Here is a 20286-nt window from a genome sequence, read left to right as displayed (position 1 = left end):
AGAAAATACAATGCAAAGGTGTCCCATCTTTCCCCACCCCACTATATTACACGACTGTAAATGGAGATACAATTAACATAAGACTTTTAATGATTGTGTTAGAAATAGATTAGTTTTAATGCAGTTTGAAGGTTATGAAACAAAAAGGCAAAGAATAAGTGCACTGCAATATTGCTGTTTCCACCATGATACACCAAGGTAAAAGTTTGCTGGTGCTGAAGAAATAGAATCACTTTCTTATATAAGTTCGTACTTGCACTGAAAAACTTTAAAAAAGATAAAAGTTGATGTGAAACTTTAAACTGGGAACACAAAGGATAACATGCAAAAGCATGAACACATGTGTTAATAGCAGTGTACAGTTGTCAGCATAAGGTCTTAGCTGCGGAAGATCTTTATTTTTTGCGTCACATCACTCCGACACATGGGGCAAGATTGTAGTTGTGTTGAGCAGATGAAACACGCACACACGTGGCCGCATGGGAGGAATATGGTGTCGCTCTGTAGAGAAAAACAGGTTTGTGCTGATTAATATATTTGATTCCAAAACATTTAAAAATATTGGGGTGCAACAGCCTTTTAAATAACACTTTTTAAATAACTCTTTCCCACACATTTTTCCATGATTCCTTTCTAATCATTTTAAATAACCTGATTTTCGCTATAAATCGCTTTTTAAAGATATAAATAAAGATTGTGTTATTTTTAAATACCAGAAACTTTTCATATTGATAAAAAAATACAAGATATTTCCAAAGCTAGCTAAGCTAACTGTAGTTACTTATATTTAAAGAAACAAAAATCTTACATTCCTGTCGAGGCACACGACGCATTCATTCTCTTCTTCCTGTGATTCTGATGGAGCAGTCGGTTGAACAACATCCGGATCTTGAGATGTAGATTGTTCAACGGGAGCAGTTGGTGGTGGATGCTCCTCGTCTGGAGTGGGAAGATCAACTTTCTTCCTCTGTATATACAACTCTTCAATCTCCCTGTAAATTACAATATTAATAAACTGTGACCTTATAAATACATGTGAAAAAGAGCAGTCATGCCACCAAGTGTTTTATTACTTTTTTTTCATAAAATAATGAATTAATTTATGTCTTTGAATACAATTTTAAAAAACCAAATTAATAAATAAATAAAGATAAAAGAATAAGCAGCAAAACTACAATTGTTCAGACTTAAAATACACTTGGCAGCCACAGAATATATACAACCTGTACATATGTCAACAATTAAAATATTAAATAAAATTTAAATGACAAACATAGATACCTTATACAAAACTTGAAACAAGGTTAATATGATATCTATGTTTAACAATATATGTATAATACCTTATAAAACGTTAAACGATTTTATATTTAAACAACCTTAAAATATTCTCGCGTAATCCAATCTCAAAAACGCCGAGACTTCGTAACTTCTCATCATCCAGTGTGGTGATTGTATCCATGGTAATGTGGTGACGAGCAAACGCAGAAAGATGGTGAGCTGCATCCGATCTTTGGAGCAACCTCACGATCTGAGGATCAACTCCATGCTCCTGGAGGAAACAAGTATCAGATGAGGATGGATGAAAAAATATTTGGTTGGTTTGGAAAAAATTTAGTTGGTTTAGAAAATATTTTCATTAGTTTAAAAAATATTTTTGTTGGTTTATAAGCGTAATGTTTGGCGTGCATAGGGGTGTCATGCCCCCTTAACTTTTTAAACGAGGATGAAATAGCATGTTTTAAGATCTCAGTCATAAATATAAACCAGCTTGACCCATCCATTGACATACCTTTTGCACCAGAACTTCCGGTTTGGTGTCAAGTAGTTTCTGATATTGAACGAGCCAGAAATCCACCTGGTCGTCCTCCCTTTGTTGTTCCATCTCAACCTGTGGCCGATTTTCATTATTTTTATGAAAACACAAAGATATATATCGCCCCAATGAATAAATAAAAGGTATTTATCTTCGCGTGGCCGGAACAACTGTCGTTATAACACAGGTGTTCTGTTTCATACACCTCGTGCCTGCTTACGAGTTACCACACAAATGTAAGTTTGTAGGCATTTATTTTTAGGGGTACTTTCTTTTTATTACTATATGGCTGACTTTGGACAAACCAAAAGAAACCACTGGAAATTGCCTTAAATGTTAAAATTTACTGAAAAAAATATTATTTTATTAGTCTGTAGAAACTTAAACAAAAGATTAAGAAGGTGTGCAGTTACCAATCGAGATTTGACCATTTCTTCTCTATGGTCTTTTTCCTTAAGCAATTGTATGAGGAGATCGGTAAGCTCATTTCGTATCAAAGATAACGTTTGCTAAAATACAAATTAAACAATTAAACACAATAAAATGTAAATGTATGGACATTTGTATAGTAAAAATACAGAGCAATTGGCCTAAAAAATATTAACAAAAAACACATTGGTGAAAAAAACAATTATATATATTGGTAAAATATAAATATTTATAGAGTTTTATTACAACTTGATTGTATTAAAACATTTACTACAGAGTAAAGACACACTGGTGAATATTTGTTGCCAACCTTGTCCTGGTCTATCCTATGTTTATTTCTCTGTGCTTCTATCTGTGTGAGTCTTATCAATTCACCCTGGAGTTGGCCAATCTGGTCCACTAAACGTGCTTGTACAGCATCATGTTGCAACTTCAACATTATGAATGCTTCCTTTTGGAGGCTTTCCTGAAAAAAAAATATCCAATTAAACATCAGATGCAGCTTGTTCATTACATTTGATATGTTAGAGAAATAAAGTACAAGTTTGGGTGTTATTTATAACTTGGAAACAAGCCCGCTCCAGCCTATAGCCAAGCCCTAGGTAGCATAGCATGTCACAATATAAGACTCACCCTTACATGTTTAATCTTATCCAAACTTTTTACTGTTAGGATCTGGTGCTACAAAACGTAACAGACAAAAATTAAATCCAAGCATTGTTTCTTTTTACAGTTACTGTGTTTTTGCACAATAAACTAAAAGTTTCACCAGTTTAACATTGCATAGTTTACACACCTCATGCAGAATTTGATCAACCAAAACTCCTTGGTTCCATTGCTGACGTTTCAGTTCATGTTCAATAAGCTCATTATCAGCACCGAGTGTTTGTTGTGCTTGCCTCGTCATATGGTCTTGCTCACCGAGATATTTCTTGATCGCGATCGCATAATGAGCATTGTCGGCCAACACTGACTGCATGGCAGCTGTTGGTAAAAACAATATGCTTGATATTTCGACTTTAGGAAATACTAGGCATAACGTAATATTCAAGTTAAAAGCCCTTCCTGTAAAAATATATCTTTTAAGAGTTATTTACTTGCAAAGTTGTTTTATTGTTTTTTTTGTTTAGTCTAAAGTTTTAATTCTCTAAATCAATAACAGAAAAAAGTTAAACTTTTTAAAGAAAAGAAAAAAGAAAAAAACAAGTTCAACTTTTTTCTATATTATGGTCATACTAACACCCAGACAAGTTTGACTTCTAGTGATAGCCACTCAATAAAAATTGCAACTGTGTTTTGTAAAAAGTAAATCCAAACACACCGCTCCACACACGTGACCCACCAAGAGTTTCCTTTTTCCTCAGTTTATCAATATCTTCCTGTGTGACTTTAAACCTTTCTTCTTGTTCCATTCTCTCTCTTTCCATTCCTTCCAACATCTCTTCCCTTTGTTTTGCCCTGATGGTAAAAAATAGCTTTTGATAAATGAACTTGCTCTATTTTCACATCAGAAAGACGGTCGTTATAAGTTATACCATGGGTGTTCTATTTTGTACACCTCTTGCTCGCTTAAGAGTTTTCACAGAACTTCTGATGTAACTTTATGGGAAATTTTTTCTATTTTACTGATGTATTACTGGCCATATTAGAAACTGTGATGAAGCAATTTCTGTAAGTGTATTGCCAACAATGGTGGCAGCATCGAGTCTTGAACCCATACTGTCTGAGCTAGAGGCAAGCACGCTAACCATTGTGCCAAGGTTCTTTGGATATTACAAGTTATAATAGAGAACAATAAGTGTCAATAAATGATTGTATTTGTTATTTAACATCAACTGTACAACCACAGTAAACTACCAATCCACTTACCCAATGTTCATGCTCACAAGTTTGTTGACGAGTCTTGATGCTTCCTCCTCCACTGTAAAGTTAATCTAATTAGTATGGATTGGTATTGGGGATGTGACAACTGCTACTGAATTGGGTAATAACAGCCACCATTTTATATTACAACTTACAAGCAAGCATTAGAAATAGAAAATTTTGCATCATACATATAAAATAAATGTATGGACAATGGGTTTTCTATAAACAAATAAAGGTGCATAGATTCAAACTAGAAAATAATGAAAATGTAGTAGTGGTAATGTTTTGTTATTACCTTATTAATTACTACTGTGCTAATTACACCCACATAAAAATGTATTACCAGCGGCCTAATAATCAAAATATACCTTGCGTTAAGGTTTTCATCATTTCCTGTCTCTCTATCTCCGTTTTCTTCTGCTGTTCACTGATGGAACGATCAAAGACGGCTTGTTCCTGCAAGTTTTAGGTTAATGGTTTAATACAAAGGCACCAAAACCTAGAACTTTCTACATGGATTAATCAGTAAACATATCAATAATTATGTTGCATTTGCTTAGTTGAATTGTGTGTCTAACTATTCATCTAGTCCTAGTATATTGCACTGCACGTTGGATAAACCACACCATAAAGGTCCAACCTGTTTAAGAAAAGCATTTTCCTTTGCTTTTTCATGTTTTGCCTTCGCGGTGAGATAAGCTTGTTCCCTCTGTTGTTCTGCTATTGAACGCTCTATTTCCAGTTGCTGTTTCATTTTCTCATCCTATATATAATATATATATGCATGTGAAGATAACACATGAACCATGACCATGATCAAGTAATTACCCATTTGTTGCAGCGATTTTTTTTTTAAATGTGTATAATTTATTTTGCATGCAACACCCATATATATGAGATGTATACAACCAATATTAAAACAAGCAGGTAACAACATATATGAACATGCTGAAACAAGTAGCACGTTACCTTACTACGCTGATATTGGTCCATGCTGCTCTGGTACAACTGACATGAAAATAAAACAACATGCTCAAAAAGCAGCAAATAAACGATAAAATGGCAAAAAAAACTGTACATCTATACTATATGAATTACACATATATATATACATATGTATATAACACAACATTAGCACATGGGGTTGAGCATCTTAGTGTAATATGTGGCTTACTTGAAGATTGGCTGCAGCAGTTTGTTTAGAAGAGGAGGAGGAGGTAGTGGCAGATGAGTCAAGGACCTTAAAAGTTGCGTGGGAAGGAGGGATGTATTCTATACCAGTATCTGTGGGGGGAGGATAGTTGTTTAGGAATAAAAACATAACAATCAGACAACTTAAATATACAGTTGATATAAGTAGAGCATAGTTGATGTTGTTTGATAAAGGTTAATATTTCCAGTAAACAGTAGCTTATAATATAAGTGCATTTCATAAGATGTCGATTTTATTATGGGCAAAATAGAATTACCTTTACAGATAAACTTTTGAATAGCTTCAAGTCCTTCACATGCAACCACTGAAAGTACAATACATGAACTGAAAATTACATTGAGGGATACTGTTCAAATGTAAGGAAAACTTTAGAAAAGCCAATGTTATGACAATGAATGACGAGCCAGTGTTTATCCCAGAGGATACGATACAGGTCTGGTGCTACGAAAATGAGATAATCAGATGCTACGAAAATGTAACAGACAGAAATCAAGTCCAACCAATTTTTGTATTATAGATTATATTTCGTCTAAATGGCATCGCCATTCTTTTATTTAAATAGAATTCATAGATGTTAGAGTTTAGTCTCTATTTACTTGAATGAGGATACTCCATCACTGCAGGGTTGGAAAGCACAAGAACTTCCAGGGTTCGAACTTTGCACAAAGTTTTTGGAAGGTAGAGAACTTTGTTTGTTCCACTGATGTCCAGAGTTCGTAAACTCTCCATTCCACTTATGGTGGTTGGAAGACTGTTAAGCTGGTTATCTGAGTAAAATATCATGCAAAGTTTTATGCAACTAAAAAAATAACAATTTTATTTGCCTTTAAGATTAGAGTAACGAAGAGTTGAAAATATTTTAAACGAAAAGATAGGATATAGCAAACAAAACAAAAGTCGTTAAAATACGCTTAAAGTTAAAAACATATTTACATTTAAAACCAAAGAGAAAAAGTTAATTAACCCGTAGTTTTGCTTGAGTTTAAAGACAAATGACACAGAAAGCTAAAATAAATCAGAGGTAAAATTCAAAAATTTATTTTATATTTAAAAGTAGTGTATCAATACTTTAATGCACACTATTTTTGAATTGAAGGTTAAGGTACATTTTTTTTAAATTGGTAATCCATTTAATTATCATGGGACACTAAGGATCGGATCATGAATAATTTATTTAAGTAAAATTTATTTTGCTGCCAACCTTTAGCTAAAAGACTCTGTAGCTTTTTAAGATCCCCAATAGAATCTGGGAGTTCGGTTATTCGGTTGTTTTCTATGTTGAACACCTGTGTTTAAATATAGTTGTGTGACTGATAAGAAATATAAAAACTATAACCTATATATAGCCTATAATACGATTACCGTATAATATCCTCAACATATACCTAATACACATATCGCAATTCGAAGGGAGTAAAACAATGGTGACTTCATACGTTTTTCAATTCCAGTTTTAAACCTAAAACAGGAATTGTTATACAAGAGTGTAGTTTAACTCAAGTATAATGCATTTGCCACAGTAATTATTAAGGTTTCCTATGTTTGACGACTATAAGTGTAACTGCAGTTTGCCAGGTCACCCAAGATTTTGTCCAATACAAAAATGTTATGCTAATAGATGCTCCCAAACTCATGTGATTTTGGGAATCCAAAAGACAGTTGTTATAGTTAAGTTACCTGTAGATTACTAAGAACACCAATGTCTTTAGGTAGTAGAGCAATGCGGTTGTTGTGTAAATCCAACACCTGCGATAATGCATACAATGTGTCATATGAAGTTACAACAAATATAATATAGTCATCTGTAATGTAGATCATGTTACTGTATAGTTACAAAACAAAAGAGGAACTTATTATATTCATACAGAATTCACATTGTTTAAAGAGGAACTTATCATATTCAACAGAACCTACATTGTTTTAAATCACTAAAGCAGATTAAGTTACATACATATCAGAAATCACCTACATATAGCTATAACACAATACATAAAATTTACATTAGAACTATAACGAGTTTTCAAATAGCATTAACATTGCAATTCACTTACATACCCTTAGAGAAGTTAGACATGACATTTTCCCACCATGCTTGAGAGACTTTAATAAATTGGAATGTAGCAGTAGACTCTCTGTTAGCAATACACGACATTGTGAGAACATGAGGTTGGGAACCTCATGTAGTTCGCAATCACTCAAGTCAAAGATTCGGTCCGGATTCTCCTTGGCCATGACCATAAGGTGTTCAAATCGACGTTTGGCATTTTTACTTTGTTTTTTACTTCCGAATCTGCCCAATGGCATTTCTAAGCAGTTACTTATTAAAAGACGCTGCAATTTTTAAAAAAATACATAAAACAATTAGATAGCCCCAATTTTAGCAACAAACATAGCAGAATGATACTAATGATAATTGGCAGTATGTTTTTCTTTGCCACAAATAACAATGTTAAAACGGCATCATTATGTAAAAACTCGCACCAAAACTAGCTCATAAACTTTCTGTTGCCGCTCTTTCCCTAGTTACTGTGCATCTGCATTGTTTACATACTTGGTTGAGTTTGGCATTTTGTGCACAAGTGTCACAGCATGTGGTTATGCCGGTCTCTCTACAATATTGGCAGATCAAAACCAGCTGACAGCAACCTGCAGTGGAACATAGCTTATATTTATCGCACGGAGCAGGACAGAAGAAACAGTTCGAAACAGCAGGTCTGTCAGAATCTCCAATATTAATTCCATACCTATTATCAAATACGAACAGCTTTCCTTTATATAAATCACTGCCAGGATACTGTTCAAGGTACTTATGTATTCCTCCTTTTAATTGAAACACATTAGAGCAATTGGTAGCTTGCTTAACATATGCTGATGCTCTCTCGCATCTAATACCACCTGTGCAGTACGTCAGAATTTCCCGATTATTAAATAACTCACGGTTTTTGTCCACATACTCAGTAAAGTAACTGAATTTCCTTAGGTCAGGCTTGACAGCACCATCAAAATATCCTATTTTACTCTCATAGAAGTTGCGACAATCTAACAGCAGTGGCTCTGCTCTAGCACCAGTGCTAGATAACTCTTCCATTTCTTTAAGTTTTTGGTGAAACTGTTCTGGGGTTAAATGGTTTCCAATTGCTGGTTTTAGTTCCTGTGATGTTATTCCCAATGTACAAAGCTCAGAGTGAATACCAACTTTTAAGTCATCAAAACAACAGCCATTGCCTGCGCTCATTTTAAAATCAGTGCGTAACATGTTGGAAAAGGAACTGTAGTTAAGCATTGCCTGCATATATTTCTCTGTTGAGCAATCACAGCCTTCTACAGTTCCATTTATCCCTTCATCAGCAATCCTTATTTTTCCTGTTAATTTCAACTCAGTGCATACTTGTCTCTGCCACCTTTCAACATTATGTGTTTCACCTTGCAGATTTGTGTAATAATAATACAACAACACTACAAATGCTCCATCACAAGTACAAGTATAATTAACAATAGGTTTCGTTTCCCCATTTGCAAACTCATTAGATTCGTGGCAGCCATCACAATCTTCACGCTTCACTACTTTAGAATGCACAGTCTCATCTGAATAACTCTTCACTAAATCTAAGTGAAACACAGAAACATGCTTATAAGCAGAGCCCCTGTTATTGAAAGTCAATTGACAACACCGCCATTTTTGTTCCCCATCTCCCTCTACCAAGAGTGATTTCACGAACTCTGAAAACTTTATTTTGTCGACAACTTTATTCAAATATTTTTCAGAAACACGTTTGACTTTCATATTGCATTTGCTTAACTAAAATGTCTAAAATAAGAAAACGCATCAGATAAGCTACAGTTTAAACTTGTGACTCTAGTACTCTACTGTGGAATAACATTGGGACAAAACATATTTGTTTCACTATACCATTCTAAAACAAAATACACAAATATAAGATTACTTATTTTTATTCAATAATACTTATTTTTATTCAATAATACTTATTTTTATTCAATAATTAACACAGTAATTAAAATTACAGTTCAATCATGCAGACGAAAATAGCTGAGCAAATACAATTATTTTAATAGAGTGAGTCAATTTCAGATAACACATATATGATATGCATGTATGTATATTATATATAAATACGACGTACGTGACTCGATAAGACGATAACTATATTATACGTTAATTCCTAACTCAAACAAAAACGAATACGTTAAAAATAGCAAAGAATACACAAAGATACGGTTAATGCAAACCTTTGATAATAATGAAGGTCATGCAGGCCTCACAGCACTGGGAAAGTAGTAAAACAAACCATTCGTTGGTCGTTAAACAGGCACACTTCCCACACAACGCGATTTATCATTTATTATTGTTTTTGATCATCACATGACTCGTGACGTCACCGACGTAAAAAAAAGATACGCAATGTGATCTCATAGAAATAGTATAGCGTAAGCTAAAAAACAAATAGAGTCCAAAAAGAGACCGAATAATGTAAAATAACGTTTTTAAATGTATTTGTTTAATCTCCACATACGGTATAAAATCAGAAACATACGTTGTTGCTTGCCAACATCAGTTGACGCGTTGCTTTCTAGCATTTCTATATATACGTTTACGTCTCGGTACTTCAGTAATCATCATCACTTGATTACGTAGTGGTAAGAGCGGAATGGGCTATTTCTGTAAAACGTTTGTATATAATCGATAAAGAGATCGCGCTATGTATAAAGAACAAAAGAGTAAGATCTTTAAATGGCTATAAGGATACTTAAAGCATGTTTCGAAGGTTAAAGTACGGTGCGAACTGCGTGTATGCGAAATCCTATAACGGCGCATTAAGCAAAAGTTCGTGTAGTATTAAGAACTAAGAAGAGGCTATCTGGTTAAATGTGTTAGGATTCTTTATATATGCTAATTAACAATAGTGACGCTGTAATATTTAAGATATACAATGTATTATTGAGATATAGACATCTGTGTCCCAGAAAAGGTTTCATTTATTTATTAATTTTGTGTTTTTCAGGCTTTAATGTCCATGGGTGACAATAAATAAGCATGGAAGTTATTGAAAACAATGTCAACTTTGACCATCATTCTTCAAAAGATTCTCAAATTATCCATGAACAAATATCCAACTCGGGGACCAGTTCAGATGATGAACAAAATATGAAACCCGATATCGATCCAACTGAATCTGAAAATCTGAATGAAACTGAAATTTTAGAATCTGATGCCGAACAAATTTCAAATGAAGAAGAAACTGATGCTACATCAAGCATTAATGATGATCCGAATGTATCTACTAACAATTCGGATGTAGAACATCAATCTAATAAGGTAAAAGAGGATAAAGCTTCTTTGGAAATAAATAGTGATCAGAATATTTCTACAAACAGCAATTCAGATCCAGCAAATAAATCTATTGATGAAATTTCTAATTTTGAAGTCAAAACACCAATAATCGACAATGAAACGGCTTCTGAGGTTGTTGTTGGGGATTGTGGTGATGCTTTGAATGAAAGCAGGGTGAAGGTTGTGTCTGTTGTACTTGAAGATGATCGTGTTGTTAAATTTAACCTAGATTGTACAAAGAACACTAACATTGAAAGTTTAAACTTGGCAGTGACTTCCTTTCTCCACGATTCATCAACTTGTGGTTTATACAGCTTGTCCTCACATAAAGAACAAGAGAAACAGATTGTTGATTTTGAAAATGAAATTTTAACTTTAAAGGAAGCGTGTAAGAAACTGGAAGGTGCTAATGTGGAGTTACATCAAGATTTAAAACAAACGCATGAAAAACTGAGTGCTCATGATGTTGCTGCTAAACGAACTATAGCAAGACTACAACAGGATGCTGAAAATAAGTTCAAAGAGCTCAACAAACAATGTGCTGCAGCACAGACTGAAAAGCAAGCGGCCGTGATGAACTATGCGCGAAGGGAAAAGGAATTGTTGGATTTACGGCAGAAAAAAGACGCGGCGGAAATGTACGCGAGAAACACGACAAAGGAACGAGAGAAAGCAGTCGCTCAACTTAAAGCTGTGAAAGCAGATTTTTTTAAGTGCAAAGCAGCTCTGGAAAAGAAGGAAGGGGAATACAGTGTGCAACGACAGGAAATTGAAAAGTTAAAAGAAGAGATCAACTCGCAGATCATTAAAGTTCGTTGGGCTCAAAACAAGTTAAAGACAGAAGTTGATAGTCACAAGGAAACCAAAGAAAAATGTGACAAGATGGTGTCTGAGATACAACAAGCTAAAGAAGAGACTGAGCAGATACGGAAAAACTGTCATGACATGATTAAGACTTATCAAGAATCTGAGGAAATTAAGTCTAATGCTCTGGACATAGAACTAAAAGAAAAGCTGCAAACTTTGACTCAAAAAGAAACTGAAACAAGTGAAGTACGGGGTATATTAAAACAAAAGACAGAGGAACTTAACATGTTAAAAATTAAACACAAAGATTTGCTGGAAGAGGGAAAGGTATTAAAGTCGAGAGTCGAATGTTTGGAAAGTGAGAGAATGAAGAATGAACAAGTAATACACGGCTATGAACAAGTTATGAACAAACAAAAGCTATCTTCAACTCAAATGGCAGAGAAACTACAAGCAATGGAGCAATTACAAAGTCAGTTAGAAGCTGCTAATGTAAATGTGAATGAACTAAAAGTTGAATTGGATATTGCCATTGAAAAACGTGACACTGCAATATCTGATCTTGCTTGCAAAGAAGAGAAGGAACAGCAGTTGCTTCAGTTTACTGAGAGAATGAGCTCAAAAAACACAGAACTTGCTGTCCGGGTTGAAGATCTAAATGCTAAAGTTGTTTCTCAAACAGATGAAATCAGTCTACTAAAGTCACAAAACTCCCAGTTACTTACTGAGGTGCAAAGTGTGACAACATCGCTGGAGGTTGAAACCACAACCAGTAAGAAGTCTACTTCAGACATGTCTACTCGTCTCGAGGAGAAAGAGAAGTCAATTTGCCAGCTGCTACTACAGATTGAAGACCTTAAAGATGAAATGAGGACGGTAAAGAGAAAGAATAATGCCTGTGTGAAAGATTTGTCCAGGCAGTTGAATCAAGCCAAGAGGAAGATGGACAATGTTGATGCACTTTCCAATGCTTCAAGTCCCAACAGCACAAACCATAGTGCAGATTGTGGAAGCATGGGAAGTAGGGCAAGTTCAACAAATTCTTTGGACCGTGTTAATTCATATTCAGGTGAAACAAATGGGACAACAAGTGCAACTTATGACCATGTCTCAGTTCCAGAAACAGCGATCACTGGCAATGCAGGGCCAGTTGACAGACAGATGCTTATTGAGAGAATAGTTCGCTTGCAGCAAATCCACGCAAAGAAGAATGATAAAATTGATTTCCTACAAGAGCATGTGCAGCAGCTGGTTGAGGAGTTACAGAAGAAACAGCGGCTTATCCAACACTATATTATAAGAGAAGAAGCAGGGGTGCTTGCCCCACCACGCCAACACACTGATTCTAAACCTAAACATGGTATGACCCTTGAACTGTCCATTGAAGTCAATCGTAAAATGCAGTCAGTCCTTGAAGACACTCTCCTGAAAAATATAACACTTAAAGAAAGTTTAGAAATGCTTGGGAAAGAAATCCAGAGGTTACAGTGTAATAAACCAACCACGTAGCACCTGCGAATAATCTTCTCTCAGCAACAATTCGATTTTATTTTTACACCTAAATATAATCCTTACAAAGTCTTGTAACTCCTGTTTTATATAATCTGTGTTTTGTTTATGTTTTTATTTACTTATTGAGCAGACATAACATATATTAAAATTACCACACATTGCAATAACATCTTGCCCAACATTTCTGCAATATTAAGTTCTGATAAGCTGGAATACCCTGGATCAAATGTTACTTTCAATATTATTGCTTGTTTTTTTTCCACTTAATCTTAATTTTATATGTTGTCCGTACTTATATATTTGTTTATTTATATTCTGCACTTGATAGTTAGCTGAGGTGTTGCTGTTACTGTATTTCTGTGGTTCCTGACTGAACCACACATTTTAATCAGTTTACCATTTTTTTTCCCTGAATTTAAGTAACAACGCAAACTAAAATTTTTATTTTGTTAACAATTTCCCATTCCGTTTTTACCACGAACCATAACTTTTTATTTCCGTTCCATTTTTATTTATAGTACTTGGGATTTTAAATTGTGCCAACGTGTACATCTTAAACCGTAACGTCATCTAATTCTAACTTGGACTCGTTTTTTGCTCCAATGGTGCTTTTTCCTAACGTTGGGCATCATAGCTTGGGTGCTCCAGATTCCCAAGCAAAAATGGACTTTATTTTTGTACAATGTTGAGTTACTTTGTGCAATGTGACTGTGCTAGAATAAACTAGATCACATAAAGAATATTGAGTGTCGTGTATTTGTAAGGGAAGAAGTTTCAAAGCATAGTAGGGTGGGGGAAGCTGGGACACCTTTAGCACCTAATATTTAAATATCCTGATCGTGGTTTAAAAAGTTAAAACGGTCTATGGGGATCGTGAGGATACGGTTTTATAATTCTTTAAATGTTGTTTACTACCGAATGAAATTTGAAAACAGAATGAAAAAGTGTCCCATTTTCCCCGCTTCTACTATATATAAGCGTGAGTGCTACAGCGTGAGAAATTTAATTCCTATTTAAGGTTGTCGTTGGGCATCTGCCTTACGCATGCGATGACATGATATTAAGGATTAATTTCAAAGTGATTTTAGCGCAATGAAGGTAATCTTTGAACGTGCGCCACAACGAGTTTACTATTATAGCTAATAGCTCCAACCTAGTCAGAGAAGTTTTTATCCAACCTAATAAACCCTTTTACGGTTGCCATATTTATCAGCCATTAAGTCGAATAAATGGATTTCGTTCCCTATAGCGCGTGTGCGTGTTATCCCATACAAGCTTAACCATTTTCCCGCTTCTCCGAACTCCTTGATGGTCTCCTCAGTGAACTATACTTGACAACAAAATGTGCGATTTTGTGCTGAATGTATAAACCACTGCATTAATGTGACGAGCAAACGTAGCAAAGATCAAATAAAGTGGACAGAAACAAATACCGAACGAAAAAACAACACAAATAGTAATAGGAGATAATTTAGAATTATCACGTCAACCCGGTATTAACATTAACAGTGGGAATATATAACTGAAGTTGTCGTGTATTTGCATAATAAAGCTGTTGGAAAACAAATTAACGTGGGAAGCAGTAGGATTGCAGTGTGCCATGCTGGAAAAGTGTCCCTTAAGTACAAGGGTGGGTGATTCTTTTTGTATTGTGGGGTAAGATGGGATACCGTTCGCACCTAAAACCCATATTTCCTAAACGTGTTTTAAACAAATAACAACGCTCTTTCAGAAACACGGGCTGTGGTTATTTTTCTGTAAATAAATATTCTTTGATTACCACCAATGGGTCACTAAACGAGAATGGAAACATGTCCCATCTTACCCCACCCTACTACAAGTTTACAATCGTGGAAAGCGGGTGTATGCTATATATAGTGCTGGTGGAGGAAAACCAACGGTAACGCAAGCTACACCTTTCAGGTGAGATAAAACATATCCAACACCCTACGCTCTTGGGGTGGGAATTGGGGGTCTTGTTGTTGGGGGTGGGGGTCGAACAGTGGGTTTCGGGGTTGCCTTCTTTTCCAATAAGTATCCATGTAGTTGTTCAAAGGTTGGCCGGTCTTCAGGTTGTCGCTTCCAACATTGGCGGATTAAGTTAAACAGAGTAGCAGGGCAGCGTTTTGGTCGTTGCAAATGAACCTGAAAAAAATGAATCAAAAATATAACTCTTATATCCTCGCGTTGCGGGGCAATGATAGTGCCTATAACATCGGTGTTCTGTTTTATACACCTCTTGCTGCCCGCTTACGAGTTACCATGTTCCCAACTTTGTAGGTAATTATTTCACAGGTATTTTTTGTTCGAAATATATGGGTGACAATTTTTTATGGGTGACAATTTGAAAACCTATAAGGGCAATTGGGTTAGAGCAATTGCTGTTATGTGTTTTTCTCATGAACCCACACCCCCGCAATGGCAGTAGCATAGAGCTTCAACTCTGGACTAATTCTCCGAACTGGAGGCTGTTAAACAAATAACCGAATGTCGCTAATGTAATCTGTTAATGTAATTAAACGGATAAGTATTAACCAGATTGCGATGCAGTGTCGAGGAACTGGTCATACGAAGGATTTAGATGGGCGTTCCGAGTGTTGGGGTAATGGGCCAAATCTGGCCTAAATCCTAGGTCCTTGACAAGGATCTCAACCAATAAAGAATAATAATAACTAACCAAACAGGCCAAACACTGATTCTCAAGCTGAATATACAATTTACCTCTTCCCCAGTGCGTTTGAAAACGTGATGCATGTTTTCAATCACTTGTTGGTCAGTGAGGGAGTTGTGAGGCTGTAGTTTACAGAAAGAAAAGATTTCCCAAAGTGTAACACCAAACGCCCAGGCGTCACTCGCACTGCTGAACTTGCCCTGAAATAAACCGCAAGAGATTGATTTCAGCTTAACAGGAATTTGCTACGTGCAGTTAATAATACAAATCACGGTTCCATTATCGCTTAGGAGCCGCAGCTCGTGATATGCTTATCGTTGTGATTACTTACCATGAGAACGCACTCCCACGACATCCAGCGAATAGGGAGGACTGCTCGGCCTTGTATTCGGTAATAATCACTCTGATACATGTTCCGCGACATTCCAAAGTCAGCGATACGGATAGAATGATTCGAATCAACCAAGCAGTTCCTGGTTGCCAGGTCACGATGCACGAACTTGTGGGAGGATAAGTAACGCATTCCTGATGCGATTTGCACACACATGTTGATTAGAACTTCATTGCTAAAAAATAAAAATACTCAACACTGATATAATCGACTAATTTTAACTCAACTAAATAAATATACAGAGAAGGGCGGGAAAATATGGGACACCTTTAGTACATCATATCCAAATACTCGTGTTTAAAGAGTAAACAACGGTCTATGAGAGTCGTGAAAATACGGTTTTATATTTCTTTGACTTTTCTGTGTTTACTACCAGAAAATAAAAAAAAGGTGTCCCGTGACCCCCCACACTACTTTATATAAAAATACATTATGTGCACCATTTAGGCTCCAGGGCCTTTAAAGTACCGGGTTATTACCTTGAAAACAAACTATTTTCTTTGGAACTTGGGTCGCTGTTCATTTTATCAGCGCAGGAACGAAGGTATTGGTTCAAATCCCCATTCTCCATGTACTCAGTTATCATGGCGTATGGTTCGTCGTTCGTACACACCGCAATAAGATGGACAATGTTCGGGTCTTGCATTTGGCTCATTACTCGAACTTCTTTCAAGAAGTCTTCTCTGCAGAACCAGGTTGCATTATAGTAAAGTGAAACACAATGACCAGTGTACCCGCAAAGCGTAAGTGGGCACAGTTTGTCAAATAGAACACCCGTGTTATAACCACTGCTGTTGCCCCGGCACGCAGGGATAAATAAGTTTCATTCATTCATTTAGAACAACTAGTTTTTCATACACATTCAGCATACAATGTTCTGTGTTAGTATTAAATGACAACCTACTTCGCATTTGAAGTTGCATCTGCACGTAAGACTTTCACCGCCACCAAAACTGGTTCGTCCAATTCACCGGAAAACTGGAACCTAAATTAAAAAGAATATAAGTTGGTTAAAATTTAATATATAGTAGGTATAGGTAAGATGGCCTGTGTTATCATTCTCGGTTATCATTCTATTGGGTTGTAAACAAAAAATGCAACCGTGTCCAAACTATACTCTAAAATATAGCCTTGTTATTTGTTAAAATACGATTCGGAAATACAGGATATTACGCGCTAACCGTATCCATCTTCCCTAGTATCATAGTCGACTTGATTCAGTTTCGTGAGAATATAGCTCGGTGTACATAAATAGCGCAATTATTAGCCCAATTCCACGCCACATAATTTAACTGGGTTACACATGTCACCCCCGGTTTACGAGTGTTGTAAAAAGTTCAACTCACGGTGCAGATACAAGCTTTCGAAGGCTGTTGTGGGCTTTACAGAGCTGTACTTCACCGAACTGGCCCTCTCCTAACTGCTCAACTACTTCCAGCTTCTCACGAGGAAACTCGGGCGGCTTATCACCATGCAGAGACATAAGGCTCATCATTTCGTCTGCAAATTGAAATATATGATGAATACAACTTGTATTTCCTATAAGTGTGGCTACGTCAGTGGTTAAAACACAAGTTGTTTTACACACCTCGTGTCTATTTACGAACTATCACGTATTTGAACTTGTGAATATTTATTTTGTAGGGATGCTATCATCTTTTATGTTATATAACTGCCACGGTCGGGCAATTTCGTTTGTAAAAGCCAATACCGACTCGTGAAACAAAACTATATGTTAGGGAGCATTGACAGGTTTACCCACGCTGCATGCTAGATTTGTAGCTAGTTTTTACCTTGGAAATCTGCTTGTAAAGTGCTAGCTGCCGACGCTGTAGTATGCTTGTTTTTTCGATTACGTTTGCCGGTGGGAGGAGTCGACCATGGGACGGCGTATATGTTGTTGCCAGACACGCCTTGGATCGTCTGTGAAAATCAAAACGTTGTTTTTAATGCTATAGTATTGTGTGGTACGGCGGACATCCCTAAAACATAATAATCCATATTTTCTAATCGTGTTTTAAAAATTTTGAAACCCCATTTTACCTGCGTGGGTGCATGGTTGTATGATTCTATAAATATTTGTTGTTTACTACTAAATGAGCAATAAAAGAGAATAAAAACATGTATAGTACTGTGGGAAAAAATGGGACACCTTTAGCACACAATATACAAATATCCTGATCGTGATTTAAACCATTAACAACGGTCCATGGGATTCATTAGAATATAGTTTTATAATTCTTTGAATGTTTTTTGTTTACTACCAAATGGGACGAAAAAATGGAATAAAAGGGTGTCCCATCTTCCCCCGCCCTACTGTACCATCTTACCCCAGCCTATTGTATGTTTGTATGAGATCACACACAGTGGCCTACACAGTTGTCATATATGTGGACAGTAGCGCAGCCAGAAAAAAAAGGGGGGCGGGGTACTAATCAAAACATTTTCAAAACATTTTTTTTTTTAACTTTTTATTGGGTTTAAAAGTAGGGGGTCTCGACTCCCTAACCCCCCCTGGCTGCGCCACTGCATATGGACGTAATAGAAAACTTCATCGCATGAAACGTGTATTACACATACCATGTTACCAATGATACAATTTTGTAATTTAACACAGGTGCACACCCATATATAAGATACAAACCTGAGCTTCCAGAGATGGCAGAAAAATGCTGGACTCCGCGTAGTGTGACGAATTCGGGGTGTTCATTGTGACGTCAGGTTGGTTGAGAAGACGTGTAACTTCTTAAACAAAGAGAAAAGTTTAAATTTCTCTACACACAGAAAGTAGTGGTTTGAAGTTTGGTCAGATTTAATATAGCCTAGACAGCTTTGCGAATTAATGAAGTTAGTATTTATGTTTAGGTGTAGAAACTACACCGTGTATATTTTCTAGCGTATATTAATACACCTAAAGTACTCCAAAACGTACTTAGACACTACTGGACTCCATCTTTTTACCGCGGGTGCAACTTAATATGTTGTGCGAACAAAACTACGTGGTAACTCGTAAGTTGTATGAAAACAGAACACCCGTGTTATGACTGTCGTTGCACCGTCAAGCGAGGATAAATAAGTTACATACGTGGTAACTCGTAAGGGGGCACACGGTATATGAAACAGAACACCCGTGTTACAACGGGGGTCGCTACCCGTCAAGCAAGGATAAATAAGTTACATTCGTTAATATAATGTCCAATTACCTGGTTGATTATAAAGATGAGTAACTTCAGGAACTTGTTGGTAAGGAGGGGGAGGAGACATTACAGCGTCTTGACTTGGAAAATACAGGTTGTCGTTCGGTTGGTTGGTTGTCGGGTCGATCTGTAGAGGAAACAATAAAACTGTAATATTTGCAAAACTTATTATTTTATGCAAGTAAATAACTATTAAAAGATATTGTAGGGTGGGGGAAGATGGGACACCTTTAGCACATAAAATCTAAGTATCCTGATCGTATTTTAAACAATTACTAACGGCCAATGGGAGTTGTAAGGATAAAGTTTTATAATTTCTTGAATGTTTTTTGTTTACTAATAAACGGGGCGAAAAAATAGATGCGAAAGGTGTCCCGTCTTCCCCCACCCTACTGTATATGTTTACAAGAAGAGCTTATTACTTGAATATTACGTTATGCCTGTTAGCAACAGCGGTAGACTATTTCCCTAAAGTAGAAAGATCAAACGTATCGTTAAACCCTGAAATTCTATACTACATGAGATGAAATTCATATCCTGCATATGAGCTGCCATGTTTGTATTGAAATTAACCAAAACATGTGTGTATGTACTTTAGCCAGAAAGGTTTGGACAAAATACAATAAAACTTGCCAGTCAAGTTTAAGTTATAACCCTAATACAACACGAACCTCTTGGTAAATTGGCATTGGTGGTTTGCTATCCATCACACCAACCCCTGCACCAGTGGATGAAGATTGCCTCGATATTGGTTCTAATGTCACCATGTGGTCTGAGCGTCCGCAGTTGTCGCTGGTTCTACTGTACGAATACCTCAGTGGTGTCTATATGGAAAATAAGTGAGATATAAGTTAAACGAATTAACTTCTGATTCCCGCACTTCGTGCCCGAGTTGGCACATATTATGTGATTTTGTGGGTAATAATTTTCGTATTTTTTCATTTTTTTGTAATGTATCGAACCTCGAAAACGTCAACTCTGGGCTACTTGCATGTGCTAACTTATTATCAGTTGTCTATACGTGTCTAGCCAAA

General features: G+C 36.1%; 4 protein-coding genes across 5 annotated transcripts in view; 1 reads left to right on the top strand and 3 right to left on the bottom strand.

Annotated features, from left to right (window-relative positions):
- Positions 1–72: 72 nt before the first annotated feature.
- On the bottom strand, positions 73–7654 carry zf(ring)-19 (zinc finger protein). Its single transcript, NM_001078461.1, is given in 18 exon segments — positions 73–501; positions 809–992; positions 1380–1552; positions 1793–1891; positions 2230–2325; positions 2556–2711; positions 3042–3229; positions 3588–3703; positions 4115–4166; positions 4480–4567; positions 4752–4874; positions 5081–5119; positions 5286–5395; positions 5581–5628; positions 5921–6091; positions 6526–6610; positions 7002–7070; positions 7380–7654. Coding segments are annotated over 18 exon segments (2169 nt in total). The 5' UTR covers positions 7629–7654; the 3' UTR covers positions 73–378.
- Position 7655: 1 nt separating this feature from the next.
- LOC100183244 (thiosulfate sulfurtransferase/rhodanese-like domain-containing protein 2) lies at positions 7656–9230 on the bottom strand. The gene has a single exon (XM_002129182.5). It carries the CDS (start codon positions 9106–9108, stop codon positions 7816–7818), a length of 1293 nt encoding a protein of 430 aa, XP_002129218.1. The 5' UTR covers positions 9109–9230; the 3' UTR covers positions 7656–7815.
- Positions 9231–10348: 1118 nt separating this feature from the next.
- LOC100175412 (coiled-coil domain-containing protein 186) lies at positions 10349–13733 on the top strand. The gene has a single exon (XM_002129110.5). It carries the CDS (start codon positions 10378–10380, stop codon positions 12988–12990), a length of 2613 nt encoding a protein of 870 aa, XP_002129146.1. The 5' UTR covers positions 10349–10377; the 3' UTR covers positions 12991–13733.
- Positions 13734–14338: 605 nt separating this feature from the next.
- Positions 14339–20286, bottom strand: part of LOC445797 (discoidin domain-containing receptor 2) — a 13547-nt gene continuing 7599 nt past the window's right edge. The window contains exons 11-19 of one of the 2 annotated variants that reach the window (XM_018813403.2): positions 19259–19379; positions 18700–18800; positions 17849–17978; positions 17402–17555; positions 16960–17040; positions 16535–16738; positions 15996–16230; positions 15715–15864; positions 14339–15138 (exon numbers count right to left, since the gene is read on the bottom strand). In XM_018813403.2, coding sequence (XP_018668948.1) covers positions 14941–15138; positions 15715–15864; positions 15996–16230; positions 16535–16738; positions 16960–17040; positions 17402–17555; positions 17849–17978; positions 18700–18800; positions 19259–19379 — 1374 coding nt within the window. In that variant the 3' untranslated portion in view covers positions 14339–14940. The remainder of the gene's footprint in view (positions 15139–15714; positions 15865–15995; positions 16231–16534; positions 16739–16959; positions 17041–17401; positions 17556–17848; positions 17979–18699; positions 18801–19258; positions 19380–20286) is intronic. The other variant, XM_026836012.1, reaches the window with a different exon arrangement.

This window comes from Ciona intestinalis, chromosome 9 (genome assembly GCF_000224145.3).
Source record: "Ciona intestinalis chromosome 9, KH, whole genome shotgun sequence".
Taxonomy (NCBI): Eukaryota; Metazoa; Chordata; class Ascidiacea; order Phlebobranchia; family Cionidae; genus Ciona; species Ciona intestinalis.
Note: the sequence above shows the minus strand (reverse complement) of the source record. Positions and strands in the feature narration are given on the sequence as shown.